The sequence below is a fragment of the Rhodnius prolixus genome, unplaced genomic scaffold (assembly GCF_049639745.1).
Source record: "Rhodnius prolixus isolate KJV_2025 unplaced genomic scaffold, Rpr scaffold_11, whole genome shotgun sequence".
NCBI lineage: Eukaryota > Metazoa > Arthropoda > Insecta > Hemiptera > Reduviidae > Rhodnius > Rhodnius prolixus.
The window spans coordinates 16,243,025-16,259,076 of NW_027411625.1; the positions used below are offsets into that span (position 1 = coordinate 16,243,025).

Below are 16,052 nucleotides of genomic sequence, written 5' to 3' on the forward strand. Positions count from 1 at the left end.
GCTCTCAAGTGTATTGTGGTACTGGGTTCGATTCGCGGTCTAGGCGATTTGGATTTTATTTAATGGTTAATAAAGAAAATTGACAGTAAATTATGTTTGCTAGTCGCCTCATCCACGACACCTAATTGGTAGTTGGACGTAAAGCCCGCCTGAAAAAATATATATTATGTACCTTACTTTATGGCAGTCTACTACACTATCGAAATGAAACAGCGAAACGCAATGATGAAAAAAATTTAGTCGATTAGTTTGAAATTATAAAATTGGAAAGGATAGAGGCTAATATTGAAAAAAAAAAACTGGCCAAAACTAATAAATTTCATTTTTTTTTATATATAATTATAAGAAACAAAAACAAAAGATTTTTTTATACACTGGGATTATTAACACTTTATTTTTACTTTCTAAAATTTTATAAATTTAATTACATTGTGTAGCTTGTTACAAAATAATAATAATAACAAACTTTTAATTTATTTTTATTTTAATTAAAAAATATTTGGTAGAATGCTACACAGTCCAATAAAACAAAAAATAGAAAAAAATACACAATGCTAATTTAAAAAATCTCGATTCTTAATTTTTTATTTTTTTTCAATTGTTTTTTAAAACTTATTTGGTTTATAAAAATGATTTTATTCTCAGAAAATGTTTTTCTTTTTTGATTTGTCAGTGCTGAGATAGCTGAATTAAAATAAAAATTGTCACATATAAAAAAAACTGGTTCTACATAAAATAAAATTAAAAAAGAAGATACGGTGGAAGAACCGTTCTTGTTTGTTCAAAATCTAACTCATAGATAGCTCTGAGCATTTTTTCCCCTTTTTCTTTTCTAGTTTTTAAATTTTTTGAAACAAAATTAAAAAATAAAAAATGTAAAAAGTAAAACAAAAAATATAGAATAAATTTTCAGTCATCTTCCTTTTTTTCTAGTTTCAGGTCGACAATTGCGTGCATTTCTTCTGGGCTGTACCTGTAAGAATACATATATATATGTTTTGTTTTTTTTAATGCTGAGTATTCACCTGAAAGTTTTTTATTTTTTGACAGGTGTTCCGTGACTACAAAAAACTTATAAGAAATAACTACATATACAGGGTGAACAAGTAAGTAATGTCTATAGGTAGGCTTACCATAATTACGAAGAGCCAAACCGGGACGCAAAGGAGGAAGAGGCTCATTTTCGTTTTGCTTTTCGCTAAATTTGTGTTTTTCATATTTGAAATGCAATCAAAATTATTAAGAACTGAAAACACTGGGCGCGGGGGAACGATCGGCCGGGGTGTCGGTGTTGTTCAAGTTTGACCGGGACAGGGATCTCAAACCGGGACCATCCCGGTCAAACCGGAACGTATGGTAAGCCTATCTATAGGCCTACTGTGTGAAGTACATCTAAAGTGGACTTCAAAGACGTATTGGGCAACTTCATATTTCCCACTGTTCTTGAGTGACGTCACTTTAATTTTTTTTTCTAAAAACATTACTTTTTTGCTACAAAAATATTATTACTCAGAAAGTTTTAGTCTGAATTCGAATCTGATGACAAGGTTGGACACGAAGATAAAAAGAATCCTGGAAAATGATATACCTTTTGAAAGCCCATTAGGCAAGGAAACTTTTAGGCCAGCACCTAGGTCTGATAATGATCACATAAGGGCCTAATGAGTTTTCTTATAAATTTCAATTACTTTTATTTTCCCAGTTTCCGGAGGAAGATTGAGGGTGTTTGGAGAATAATTTATGCTTCAAAATGGTGTCAATTTTTAGCAAATTAATCAGTCTTTCTAACCGTGTCATCAGAATCGAATTCGAATTAAAACTTTCTGAGTAATAATATTTTTATTGCAAAAACGTAATGATTTTAGAAAAAAAATTAAAGTGACATCACTCAAGAACAGTGGAAAATATGAAGTTGGCCAATTCGTCATTGAACTCCCTTTAGATGTACTACATTAAGTAGGCCTATAGACATTACTTACTGGTTCACCCTTTATATAAGTAACTGTACAACTAGAGTATCCATGTATCTTTGTCATTGTTATTCACAAAATCTATGCCTAATTTACTTTTAATCCTTGATAGGAAATTTACATTTCACTTCCAAAAATTGTTTTCCATTGTGTTTGTGCCAGTAGATTAAAAAAATGTAACTTTGATGTGCCCGTAGTTCAGAGATAGTTTTTAGAAGACGTTTAACAGAAACCAATCGAAAAGACATCTCTCAGAGAGGCTTCATTTTTTAGTTTGAGGTGAATTGGTTCAAGATCTTTGGTCGGTACAGGTTGGCGATGGAAAAACAAACTGGTATCTTCCCTTAAGATTATTTGTTCGGGCAGTGTGAGTCATAGGAGGCTCAAATATGGATCTAGATTTTTTTTTTAATGATTTAGGGCGCGTCAATATCTGAGGTTATTGGCGCCCAGAGCTTTTTTCAGTGTACTACCGGCCTCCGGACAGTGTTCTCTCGTTACAGATAACACTGCACATCACCGGACAGTGAGCTGTAAGAAACTCCTAGAAAGAGAAAATCTAAGGGCCAGCAGCTAGTTTCGAACCCGGAATCTCCGCGTGGGAATCCAATACGGTAATCGTATAGCTAATCCTTTCCCTCTGCAATTTTGTTAGACGCAAACAAGAATGGTTTTAGCACGAACTTCTTTTTTTCACAAACGCTACTGCGTCAAGCGCGTTAACACTGACTATACGACCATGATTTTGTTTAGGTCCGAGATATACTTTTCTTGAGCGAGAAAGTTTCAACAACTTCTCCAATGGTAATTATTTTTATTGCCAACGTAAGAGAACGATATCAACGAGGAATTCAGCTGGCAGAAAGATGAGTAAATCACAATAGGCTATTTTTTCTAATTTCTTTAAATTCCATAAAATGATTTGAAATAATAATAATGAAAAAATGCTCACCCTAATAAACTTTGTAAATCGCAAACAAAGCGATATACGTATCGCTTGCCAGCAGTTTTATGGATTATATTTTTATCGTAGTAATATCGTAAGCCACGACTTAATTTTTCGTAATTCATTTTTGGTTTGTTCTTACGGACGCCCCACCGTCTGGCTACTTCGTCCGGGTCGGTGAGTTTAAATTCCCAGCCGTCGCCCGTCCATGAGATGAACCCTTGACACGATTTGTCCGTCAGCAGCTCTAGGAGGAACTGCCATAGTTGTATCGGACCGGAACCTGTGAAGCATGGCCCCACTCCTGTGAAGAACAGAAAAATCAATAAATTATATTAGTAAATCATTCATATAAAATCTATCGGAAACCCACATGACTTTCTCTTAAATCTGCATTCTTAAAACTAAGCGTTAAAGTGTTTATTATATAAAAAGCAGCGAGTGGGCATTGTAGTAAGTTTTTTGAATAAGAGATGTAAGGGGGTCAGGTGCAAGCTCAGGTAGCAAGCGATTCCCTAACTTCTCCTCGGACTTGATCAAGCTGAGTTGATTCTGCACAACTCCACAAAATTGTTCCAATACCAATTGCATGACATACATAATAAGTGGGCAATCATAGGATTTAAGATTAAAGACAAAAAAATCTGTGCAGTCTTGGCTAATAAATTTGTCTTAAATTTAAAATTCTAGCAATGCAGCAATGTAAGTTGTTCTGAAGGCGCATTCGTCAAAAACATAACAGTTCCTCTGAAATCTCGAGCAAAAAACGGGAGACAAGTTTAAATAACAGCTAGTCAAGGAAAATGCTAGCGGTGACCCGGACAGGCCGAGTGCTGATTTAAGTTTGGTTTGCTTTTATAACAGGTCTCGATAAGTTCAAAAGATATCTCCACAGGGTTCCATCAATAGGTATGTTCTGCTCCTGCGACGACTGTAAAAGAAGAGAAGAAATTTCTTTTATATTCTGTGTGGTTGCGTTGCAATTGTTAGTTTGCGATATGAGATCTCTGGCACTTGGAGACCAGAGGAGATAATTACGTAGAAATGGCAGGTGGATAAACCCTGTTTATCCTACCAGAACTGCAAGGGTGCACAATAAGCTCTTTTGGCTACAATGCTTGCGAAAAAAGGACGTGCCCATGTTCTAAACTTGATTTAAACGAATCTAAATATAATTTTTTACCTGAATAGCCCGGGTGCATTGGAGGTTGTAGTAACCCTTTTGTATCCTGACCAGCGGATGTGTGGTGGGTTAGAAAGGCAGGGTGCGGCAGTTGGGCCATTTCTGTTGTCCAATCTGCTCCGGACGGGCCAGTATTTGCAGAACCGGGTACCGTCTGGAACTGACCCCCTTCGTATGCAGAATAGCCTTCGCCACTGTAACCTTCTTGGCTGCCATACCTTCCACTACCTGCAATCAGAAAAAAAAAGTTTCAATAAGCATAAATAAACCCTTTAAAAAAGAAAACATTTAAAAAGAAGCAGTAAGGCATGCACAAACAACTGCTGTTAACATGTCTTTCTCTTACTATAATGATTAAAATTCTATTATCAATAACGGATAGGTTCTCTCGTTTCCCACAACAGTAATCTGTAGAGGCTCCTAGGGAACGAAATATATCAGCGGGTTACGAACAAGTCATCTATCGGAAACATTGCGATCGTGAAGAACTCTGAAAGCGAAAGAGTGTTTTCACGCATGGCCTCACAATCTAAGAGTTTGCACACAATAGTTGGAAAATAAAAAAAATCCCGAGAAGCTGCAAAAATAGTGCTCAGTCAGTGGTGAACGTTTCGTTCTTTTCTCCAAAAAGACCAATATATTTCGGAACAATAACGTAAAAAGTAAATATGCAGATAGACGAGACATGAGTTGACATGATAACCAACGGTGACTCTTCAAAACTAATCACTGTCCTCGAAATCGCGCCGCCTTAAAACGACTAATAGGGTTGTCGGAAATAGAAAGAGACGAAAGCGGATGAATAAGTGCATGAGAATGTCTAGACAGATGAACACAAAAATTTTCGGACTGAGATGATATGAAGTCCTTGGCGAATGGTACGTTAAAATCTTTATAGATCAAAAAGGGTAAGTATTGAAAGATTTTAGATTATGAGTTTTAACCGAAAATATCCGTTATGAGGTCCGCCCTGAATGCGAAGAAGTAAAAGAAAGTCGTGTGAGTGTTCACAGCAGATTAGTTTGAAGACTATTAATGAGTTAGAACCTTGAGAATGGCATTAAGAGAAAGTCGTTTGAGAGTTCACAGCAGATTAGTTTGAAGACTATTAATGAGTTAGAACCTTGAGAATGGTACTAAGAGAAAGTCGTGTGAGTGTTCACAGCAGATTAGTTTGAAGACTATTAATGAGTTAGAACCTTGAGAATGGCACTAAGAGAAAGTCGTGTGAGTGTTCACAGCAAATTAGTTTGAAGACTATTAATGAGTTAGAACCTTGAAAATGGCTCTAAGAGAAAGTCGTGTGAGTGTTCACAGCAAAATAGTTTGAAGACTATTAATGAGTTAGAACCTTGAGAATGGCACTAAGAGAAAGTCGTGTGAATGTTCACAGCAGATTAGTTTGAAGACTATTAATGAGTTAGAACCTTGAGAATGGCACTAAGAGAAAGTCGTGTGAGTGTTCACAGCAAATTAGTTTGAAGACTATTAATGAGTTAGAACCTTGAGAATGGCACTAAGAGAAAGTCGTGTGAGTGTTAACAGCAAATTAGTTTGAAGACTTTTAATGAGTTAGAACCATGAGAATGGCACTAAGAGAAAGTCGAGTGAGTGTTCACAGCAGATTAGTTTGAAGAGTATTAATGAGTTAGAACCTTGAGAATGGCACTAAGAGAAAGTCGTGTGAATGTTCACAGCACATTCCGAGTTTGAAGACTATTAATGAGTTAGAACCTTGAGAATGGCATTAAGAGAAAGTCGTTTGAGAGTTCACAGCAGATTAGTTTGAAGACTTTTAATGAGTTAGAACCATGAGAATGGCACTAAGAGAAAGTCGAGTGAGTGTTCACTGCAGATTAGTTGAAGAGTATTAATGAGTTAGAACCTTGAGAATGGCACTAAGAGAAAGTCGTGTGAATGTTCACAGCACATTCCGAGTTTGAAGACTATTAATGAGTTAGAACCTTGAGAATGGCATTAAGAGAAAGTCGTTTGAGAGTTCACAGAAAATTAGTTTAAAGACTATTAATGAGTTAGAACCTTGAGAATGGTACTAAGAGAAAGTCGTGTGAGTGTTCACAGCAGATTAGTTTGAAGACTATTAATGAGTTAGAACCTTGAGAATGGCACTAAGAGGAAGTTGTGTGTGTGTTCACAGCAGATTAGTTTGAAGACTATTAATGAGTTAGAACCTTGAGAATGGCACTAAGAGAAAGTCGTGTGAGTGTTCACAGCAGATTCCGAGTTTGAAGACTATTATTGAGTTAGAATTTTGAGAATGGTACTAAGAGAAAGTCGTGTGAGTGTTCACAGCAGATTAGTTTGAAGACTATTAATGAGTTAGAACCTTGAGAATGGCACTAAGAGAAAGTCGTGTGAGTGTTCACAGCAAATTAGTTTGAAGACTATTAATGAGTTAGAACCTTGTGAATGGCACTAAGAGAAAGTCGTGTGAGTGTTCACAGCAAAATAGTTTGAAGACTATTAATGAGTTAGAACCTTGAGAATGGCACTAAGAGAAAGTCGTGTGAATGTTCACAGCAGATTAGTTTGAAGCGTATTAATGAGTTAGAAGCTTGAGAATGGCACTAAGAGAAAGTCGTGTGAATGTTCGCAGCACATTCCGAGTTTGAAGACTATTAATGAGTTAGAACCTTGAGAATGGCATTAAGAGAAAGTCGTTTGAGAGTTCACAGCAGATTAGTTTGAAGACTATTAATGAGTTAGAACCTTGAGAATGGCACTAAGAGGAAGTTGTGTGTGTGTTCACAGCAGATTAGTTTGAAGACTATTAATGAGTTAGAACCTTGAGAATGGCACTAAGAGGAAGTTGTGTGTGTGTTCACAGTAGATTAGTTCGAAGACTATTAATGAGTTAGAACCTTGAGAATGGCACTAAGAGGAAGTTGTGTGAGTGTTCACAGCAGATTAGTTTGAAGACTATTAATGAGTTAGAACCTTAAGAATGGCACTAAGAGAAAGTCGTGTGAGTGTTCACAGCAGATTAGTTTGAAGACTATTAATGAGTTAGAACCTTGAGAATGGCACTAAGAGGAAGTTGTGTGTGTGTTCACAGCAGATTAGTTTGAAGACTATTAATGAGTTAGAACCTTGAGAATGGCACTAAGAGAAAGTCGTGTGAATGTTCACAGCACATTCCGAGTTTGAAGACTATTAATGAGTTAGAACCTTGAGAATGGCATTAAGAGAAAGTCGTTTGAGAGTTCACAGCAGATTAGTTTGAAGATTTTTAATGAGTTAGAACCATGAGAATGGCACTAAGAGAAAGTCGAGTGAGTGTTCACTGCAGATTAGTTTGAAGAGTATTAATGAGTTAGAACCTTGAGAATGGCACTAAGAGAAAGTCGTGTGAATGTTCACAGCACATTCCGAGTTTGAAGACTATTAATGAGTTAGAACCTTGAGAATGGCATTAAGAGAATGAGAGTTCACAGCAGATTAGTTTGAAGACTATTAATGAGTTAGAACCTTGAGAATGGCACTAAGAGGAAGTTGTGTGTGTGTTCACAGCAGATTAGTTTGAAGACTATTAATGAGTTAGAACCTTGAGAATGGCACTAAGAGGAAGTGGTGTGTGTGTTCACAGCAGATTAGTTTGAAGACTATTAATGAGTTAGAACCTTGAGAATGGTACTAAGAGAAAGTCGTGTGAGTGTCCACAGCAGATTAGTTTGAAGACTATTAATGAGTTAGAACCTTGAGAATGGCACTAAGAGGAAGTGTGTGAGTGTTCACAACAGATTAGTTTGAAGACTATTAATGAGTTAGAACCTTGAGAATGGTACTAAGAGAAAGTCGTTTGAGAGTTCACAGCAGATTAGTTTGAAGACTATTAATGAGTTAGAACCTTGAGAATGGCACTAAGAGGAAGTTGTGTGTGTGTTCACAGCAGATTAGTTTGAAGACTATTAATGAGTTAGAACCTTGAGAATGGCACTAAGAGGAAGTTGTGTGTGTGTTCACAGCAGATTAGTTTGAAGACTATTAATGAGTTAGAACCTTAAGAATGGCACTAAGAGAAAGTCGAGTGAGTGTTCACAGCAGATTAGTTTGAAGAGTATTAATGAGTTAGAACCTTGAGAATGGCACTAAGAGAAAGTCGTGTGAATGTTCACAGCACATTCCGAGTTTGAAGACTATTAATGAGTTAGAACCTTGAGAATGGCATTATGAGGAATTCGTTTGAGAGTACACAGCAGATTAGTTTGAAGACTTTTAATGAGTTAGAACGATGAGAATGGCACTAAGAGAAAGTCGAGTGAGTGTTCACAGCAGATTAGTTTGAAGAGTATTAATGAGTTAGAACCTTGAGAATGGCACTAAGAGAATGTCGTGTGAATGTTCACAGCACATTCCGAGTTTGAAGACTATTAATGAGTTAGAACCTTGAGAATGGCATTAAGAGAAAGTCGTTTGAGAGTTCACAGCAGATTAGTTTGAAGACTATTAATGAGTTAGAACCTTGAGAATGGCACTAAGAGGAAGTTGTGTGAGTGTTCACAGCAGATTAGTTTGAAGACTATTAATGAGTTAGAACCTGGAGAATGGTACTAAGTGAAAATCTGAAAATAATGTGTGGCAAGATGATGCAAGTGCTATTCGTAAGGTTTCCCAGGTTGCACATACACATCATTAAGCCTTGATAGGATGTTACAAAAATCATACGCGAACATCATGGCAGCCTACTAGCTAGTTCTGATATTTAGCAGTGTTAGACCAGATGAATTTGATACAGATAAATTTCCCAAAAATAATTTTTTTTTGTTTAGGTTGAAACAATTTTCTCTAAATTCTGCACATACATAAGGTGGAAGTAAGGCTCTCCTCCATCATATTAACGGTTAATCAAGGTGCTCTTAAAACGATGTTACAGATCATGCCTGTGCTTCCTTTCTACGTAAACGGCTGCTAATAATTTTTTTGAAAGTTGGTGGACAGCACCAATAGTAAATCAATAAACTCTTTGCAAACCTCTCTCTCAGTTTTTAGATTCAACGGAATATATCGTATTTTTAGAGTGACTAAAAATATTTCTTTTAAAGATTTCTAGAAATATCAAGAACTGCTTCTCCATTTAGCTTTTCTTGTATGTCGCTTCATTCTGAAAAAAAAAATTTAACAAGTGTTTCACACTATTTTGCTGTCGATCATAATAATAACTATTTTCCTAATTTGATGCCTCAAAAGATTTTCTTTTTCGTGATATACGAAAAGTGAAGGGTAAATACCAGCAACTCTGGCAATACCTGTACTGAATATTCCATATTTTCTTAACATATGATAAAATTTTGATAATGAAATTCTAGAGTACGGTATTACTATTGAATCCAAATGAATATTTCACTTTCAACCTCACTTTGTGTTTACTAACATATTCCGGACAACCCTGGGTCCATCTTCATTTAGATTGTGTTGTTATAGTTTTACCAAAGTATGCTGTAAACAACTTCGCCAAACTTGTCGAAACAAACTTCAGGTTTGTTTTATCTAAGAAGTTGGAATTCTGAATTGGTTATTATGCCCTTTGCTGTTCTGTGGCAGTGAATATGCCAACTTCCTACAGAGCCTTTTACTAAAACAACCGCACTTACGGGACCACATTCTTAAAGCTGTACACTTAGTTAAGATTCATGCACACTATAAATTATATAATCAAGCGAAATGGGGTGGTAGACGTAATAGTACAAGTTCAAGCGAAAGGAGATGGTAGAAGTAATAGTACAACTTCAAGCGAAAGGGGATGTAGAAGTAATAGTACAAGTTCAAGCGAAAGGGGATGGTAGAATTGATAGTACAAGTTCAAGCGAAAGGGGATGGCAGTCGTAATAGTTAGTACAAGTTCAAGCAAAAGGGGATGGTAGAAGTAATAGTTAGTACAAGTTCAAGCAAAAGAAGATGGTAGAAGTAATAGTACAAGTTCAAGCAAAAGGGGATGGTAGAAGTGACAGTACAAGTTCAAGCGAAAGGGGATGGTATAAGTGATAGTACAAGTTCAAGCGAAAGGGGATGGTAGAAGTAATAGTACAAGTTCAAGCGAAAGGGGATGGTAGAAGTAATAGTACAAGTTCAAGCGAAAGGGCATGGTATAAGTGATAGTACAAGTTCAAGCGAAAGGGGATGGTAGAAGTAATAGTACAAGTTCAAGCGAAAGGGGATGGTAGAAGTGATAGTACAAGTTCAAGCGAAAGGGGATGGTAGAAGTAATAGTACAAGTTCAAGCAAAAAGGGGATGGTGGAAGTGATAGTACAAGTTCAAGCGAAAGTGGATGGTAGAAGTGATAGTACAAGTTCAAGCGAAAGGGGATGGTATAAGTGATAGTACAAGTTCAAGCGAAAGGGGATGGTAGAAGTAATAGTACAAGTTCAAGCGAAAGGGGATGGTAGAAGCGATAGTACAAGTTCAAGCGAAAGGGGATGTAGAAGTAATAGTACAAGTTCAAGCGAAAGGGGATGGTAGAAGCGAAAGAGACATCTCTAAAGCCTGTTATGGGGATCTTAGCGAGGCGGTAAATACACTTTCCACCACTATGTAATGTCGTAATCATTTTCCAACTTAAATTTAAGAAGATTTGTGATAATTACAGCGCGATAAACTGATTTGAGCCTTTTCACACCAGATTTTTACTCTCTTTTACTCTTCTTTAAGAGAAAATATCACGATCCTAAGAGTTGTTTCTTTCCGGAAATGCGCATTTTGAGGGCTTCTAAATACGTGAAAATGGTTTTAGGAAATTGGTTTGTCTGTCTATTTGAGTTTGGGTTGTACAAATCAAAAACGGAAAAGCGCGGTAAATTAAAATTGAGATTTTCTTCAGTAACAACCTGATGGACTAAGATTTAGGTTTTGTCCCCTTCAGCCAACTACTTGGAAACAAAATATTCCAAAGTACCATTGTATTTTTCCCAGTTTTTTTAGTTTTCCTTGAAAACGGCTTTTATTATTTTCTCATCGTAGAACATGTGGATCTATAACTTAGATGTGAAAAATTTTCCCAAAAAAATTCATTTTAGGGCACTTTTCGGGAACGGGGTGGGTTAAGTTTCTGTCTAAAGTAACATTTCAATAAAATATGTGGGTTAGTCAGTTACATAGAATATAGGGTGTTCAGTGGGTGCCTGAAACTCAGTGTTTGAAAAAACTGGGCCATGACTGGAGGTGCGTTTTGCCTCGAGGCATTCGTTTAGTTTTCTGAGGATTTCTCGAAAACTAGTCCAGATGGTACTAAAATGCACCTCCATTGAGTAGTAGGGCATTAACACCTGTGCCCCAGAGTATTAAAAAATGGATAAAAATTACATTTTTCAAGAAAATCGTTTGTCATTAAAAGCAACTTTCTGTAAAAAATATTAGTTTGTTCACATCTGATTTTTTAACTAAGAGCAGGAGAAAGTACAAAAAACTACTTTTTGGAACAAAGTATTCTTAGACTGGGTTGGAAATCTATGTCGTTAGGAACGCAATATGTGTTATTTATTTGTTATACTTGGTTCAGGACTTGATAGACTCTCTCATAAGCGGTCAGCCAAGCGAGAACTCACAATGGAGTTTTAAAGTTAGAAAAAAAAGAAAAAGAAAATGGCGTCGAACAAAGGCAGCGCTCCCACAAGTGGATACCTCAATGACCTTACAGCCAATGACTATGACACATTCATTCCAACAGTCACAGCTAGCCATTAATTCAGCATTTTTAAATAAAACTGAATCCGCCGATCTATGGATGGCGGGAAAATATTTTAAAATTGTTTTTGGCGGTAGAGGGCAATAATAAAAATTACAAACCTTAAATTTGTACTTCAGTAATTGATCTTCTGTTACTTATCATATCTTACTCTTCTCCCCACAAAGAAGAAGTATTGGATCGTGTAAGATATTGAGTTTTCGTTAGAAGTACGTTTTGAGGTGCCCTGAAAGGAAAATCGCGAGGGTGTGCGCGCCCAAAATATCCCTCTCTCTACAAACATCATGATTCAAACAAGTATTTTAGAAACCTTTTTAATTCTCCCTAAAATTATTTTTACAGTTAGTAAATTAAAACCAAATTATATGTTACTGAAAAAATATGCCGCCCCACTCACCCCCAGTGTAGAGGATAATTGAAGGATCCGTTTTAAAGAAAATCTCTAAAAAGGAAACATAGACACTTCCTGGTCCAGAATTTTTCGAACTCGGAATTTCAGCATCACATTTAATCCTTCTTAATATTACTTAAATGGTAAAACCATACATTATACTACAATAGCACATTAAAGGGGAGTTTAGCACTCTCCTTTTTTTTTTTTTGTATTTGGGCCAAATTTTTATAATTTAAGCTGTAGACACACACTTTCGAGATGAGTGTACTTTCAAGAGAATTGTTTGGGCTTTCAACAAAAATGAAAAAGAGAAAAAAACATTCTGAAAAACGGCCCATAAAGGCAGAGATTTCCTCGCAAAGTTACTATCAGCACCTCTCCAGGGTCTTTGGCGTCCCTGCGAGTATCCCATTCTAACAAGAAGAAATATAAATAGGAAGATGAGATGTGCGTCAATCCAGGAGGCCAAAATTCAGGTAATATCTAATCCAGACCAGACGTCCAAAAACTAGTCCCTGCAACCTCTTCGAAATAACTACACAGTTACAGGAATGCGAAGACAGACGCGAATGGTTTCGCATTCTGCCCCTCGAAAAATTAAAGTGTAGCAGATTTAGTTTTCAAACAGTATTTAAAAAAATACTATTAAGAGTGTACTAACTTTTCCAAAACTTGATAAAAGTTTGCTAATTTTGAGTACGATATCGTCGTCAATGATGTAAATATCGACCATACCGTATTTATATTTCAATGGAGAGAAATAAATAACATTAATGACTTTAATGCAAAATATTTACAAAAACGTCTTGCAGTGCACCATAATTTAGTTTGTACTGCATGCGTTGTTTTTATTAAGAATCAGTTCTAGAAATGTTCACATTTTTCATTGCAATAAACTCACATTAATTTCTGATTCTGCTTCATTAAAACTTGCTTAAAAGGAACTTCTGGTGGTGCTGCTAATTCAGAGCAGATGAGCACAACTTCTGTTGGGACCTGACCCGAGAGTACTTCGTGCTATCCCTTCCCAAAATCTAAACCCCTCTCTCTAGAGGTTTCCTCTACAGAAGCAGCCTTTGGAACTACCTGCAATGTTATCCTTGATTTCCAAATATAGCCCGGCATTCCTTTGAGATTCCGTCGATCCCAACATTCCGAAACACCCTAAACCCTTAACCTGACCTGAATTGGTGCCCAGTTTCTCTAACTCTCTCATAATAATTCTGGCCCTCAAACTTTCTTGCTTAGTGTAAATGACTAGCCACCAAATTCCCTTTGTTTCAAACCTTGAATTTCATTAAAACAAAACTGCTTTGTGGCGGCAGAACGTTGTTCAGGATCCAACCTTACAAAAACTCGCTTGCTCCCTTGTGGCCTTTTAACTCGGCACAAAGCCGAGCCTCCATCCAGATTGTGACTGGAGGAAATAAAAACGGTCTCTCGTATCTTGCTTGATTTAAGAGTCTGATTAAACGGACGGGTCTGGAGGGTGAGCTCTAAAGTCGGGGAGCCACAATAGATCCATAGGGGTCGCGGTGGCGCAGGCCTTGAGGCCACCCATATTTAATCTAATCTAATCTAAATCTTGCTTGATTGCGTTGTTCTATGATACGAGACTAGAAGCGAACTCCCCTACTCTTTGGCGGTGCCTGGGAAACAGCCCAAACGGTTTTCATAATCAAATAATAAGTACAAGTAGGTTTATCATTGTTATTTGAAACATTCTAGTTGACCAGTCATTTTTGAGAGAGTTCTTGGAGGAGAGGTCGTTACCTCTAATTACGTCTCTAATACGCCTCTAAAGTGCCATTTTTGTACCTCGTATGTACCTAACCTTGAGTAATGTTGATGTTAACAACAATTGAATATGTTCCTAAAATTCCCAGGTTGAGGGAAGAGCCACTTTTGGTCACTTCACGCCCTACCATGCTGCGAAGTGGCTAACAAATTTCGTAAACAAATTCTCGCTCGACTTCCTCTAACTGCAGTTAATCACCTTATTATTATTTTTTTTTAACTTAAAACAAATATCGCAGTGAGGATAATAATTAAAATTAAAGAATTTAGACAGAATTTAATTAAGATATAGATTTACCATGCGCCCTTAGTGACCTTTCCTCTCTCTTGTACATTTACAAACTTTTTTCCTTTCAAACAATTACATTGCATGGAATAAGTTTACCAGGTTTAAAGGAGAACTGCTAATCTATTGTCATTAAAGGTTATGTTCTATCCATACTATAAATGTAACATACTCATTAATAGCTGCCAGAATCATAGATTGTTCTGAGAACTCACTAGTGAGGAATGGCAGTGTTTTCCTGTTCCTGAACGCATTTCCAAATCAAATTTCCACGGAAAAATTGACAAATAAAAAGTTAGACATGTGCCCGAAGAAAATTGAGAAAAACTAAGAAAACCACTCCAGCAAACTCGTATTTCCGGTTGAATAGTTTTAATTAAAATTTTAGTATCTAAGCGTTATGGTATGAAAAGTATCAAGTTTGTTTTGAGTTGTCCACAGCTTTCCACGCACAATTCACTAAAAACAGTCTGAAGAGGAACAGAGGACCTCAAGACATGAATTTTGTTGAGAACACTTTTGAAAAATTGAGACGATTTCAATAATCATTCTCATAAGAATAAAAGAATCAGTTTTATTAGGGGAAATCTTCGCCTCAGAGTTTCTATTAAGACTAAGTCAAAGTAACAGTTGCTGTTGTATCAAGGTATAAAGGTATTTGAAGGTATCAAAAAGATAAGTAGTGTGTGTCTTGCTTGACTTGTATGATTTACTCATTCTTTAAGTGATGAATACTGGTGAATGAATGATGAAGAAACTATTGTAGAATGCAAAATACCCTGCACTAGATTAAAGTAGTAAATGTATTTACCTTGAGGCCTTAAATAGACTTTGGTGTGTTGATAGTGAAACTTTGGGTCCTGGGCTTGGTGCAATTGACTGGGATAGAATTCGGGCGAACTGGACTCCAGGTAAGGTGAAGGTCCATGGCCACTGGACTCCAAGGTTTGGTACTCCGTGTCGTGTCTTGCGTTCGGATACCCTCCACCACCTTCCTCACCACCACCAGAACCCTCTCCCAGAGCACCACTGTAGCCATCTGCAAATGATGGACCTAGTGCAACCGTACAATATATAATACAAGGACAACTCGTTGCCAAAAATTACACCAATAAAGGAAGAGAAATTATTGCGAATTTCAGTCTTTTATATCCATCTTTCCAATCTTTCGACCAAGTTAATCTTCGTTGATTATTAAAGTGGAACATTGGTTTTGATTACATAATTAAAACTGTACTTTGTATGTTCGAGCACAAACTCTACTGTGCTATCGTTAATCCATCCCCAGATCTAACGCTTGGCAACAATAAGTGAAAACTGAAACAGACTATCATTTCTCTTTCTGGGGTGGAACAGTGAGTCTCCAAAAATGACGGATACTACCCGAACATGGCAACAAAGTTAATGTGATGAGAACAAAAAGTAACAACTATATTTTTCCTTTAAATTTCTGAAATTCATTCTACGGAATGAAATAAATCAAATATATTGCTGTTATCTTCAGTTCGTTTCTTTACCTTAAGATAAATAAGATAAACTTTATTATTAAATATAGCTACAAAGAAAAGACGCATCAATGAATTTACTGTTCAACCTTGATTACAGTTTAGGGAATGTTAAGGATTGGGCAAGGATAAAGTATACAGAGAAAAAGGGCAGAAATACCTGCAGCTAGAGGAGAAAGTTAGGGAATAGAGCGAAGGTGTTAATTGTGGCTTCGAGCAGCAGAACTGCTGGAATCCTCTTTTCTCCAAAACCCTTCGTCGCCAGGTTTTT

General features: G+C 36.6%; 1 protein-coding gene across 6 annotated transcripts in view; it reads right to left on the bottom strand.

Annotated features, from left to right (window-relative positions):
* Positions 1-313: 313 nt before the first annotated feature.
* pnt (ETS transcription factor pointed) overlaps positions 314-16,052 on the bottom strand; it is a 126,907-nt gene continuing 111,168 nt past the window's right edge. For 4 of the 6 annotated variants that reach the window (XM_074138537.1, XM_074138532.1, XM_074138536.1 and 1 more), the window contains 4 exons: positions 15,088-15,330; positions 4,100-4,327; positions 2,923-3,220; positions 314-973 (listed from right to left, as the gene is read on the bottom strand). In XM_074138537.1, coding sequence (XP_073994638.1) covers positions 910-973; positions 2,923-3,220; positions 4,100-4,327; positions 15,088-15,330 — 833 coding nt within the window. In that variant the 3' untranslated portion in view covers positions 314-909. The remainder of the gene's footprint in view (positions 974-2,922; positions 3,221-4,099; positions 4,328-15,087; positions 15,331-16,052) is intronic. The other 2 variants (XM_074138535.1, XM_074138539.1) reach the window with 2 other exon arrangements.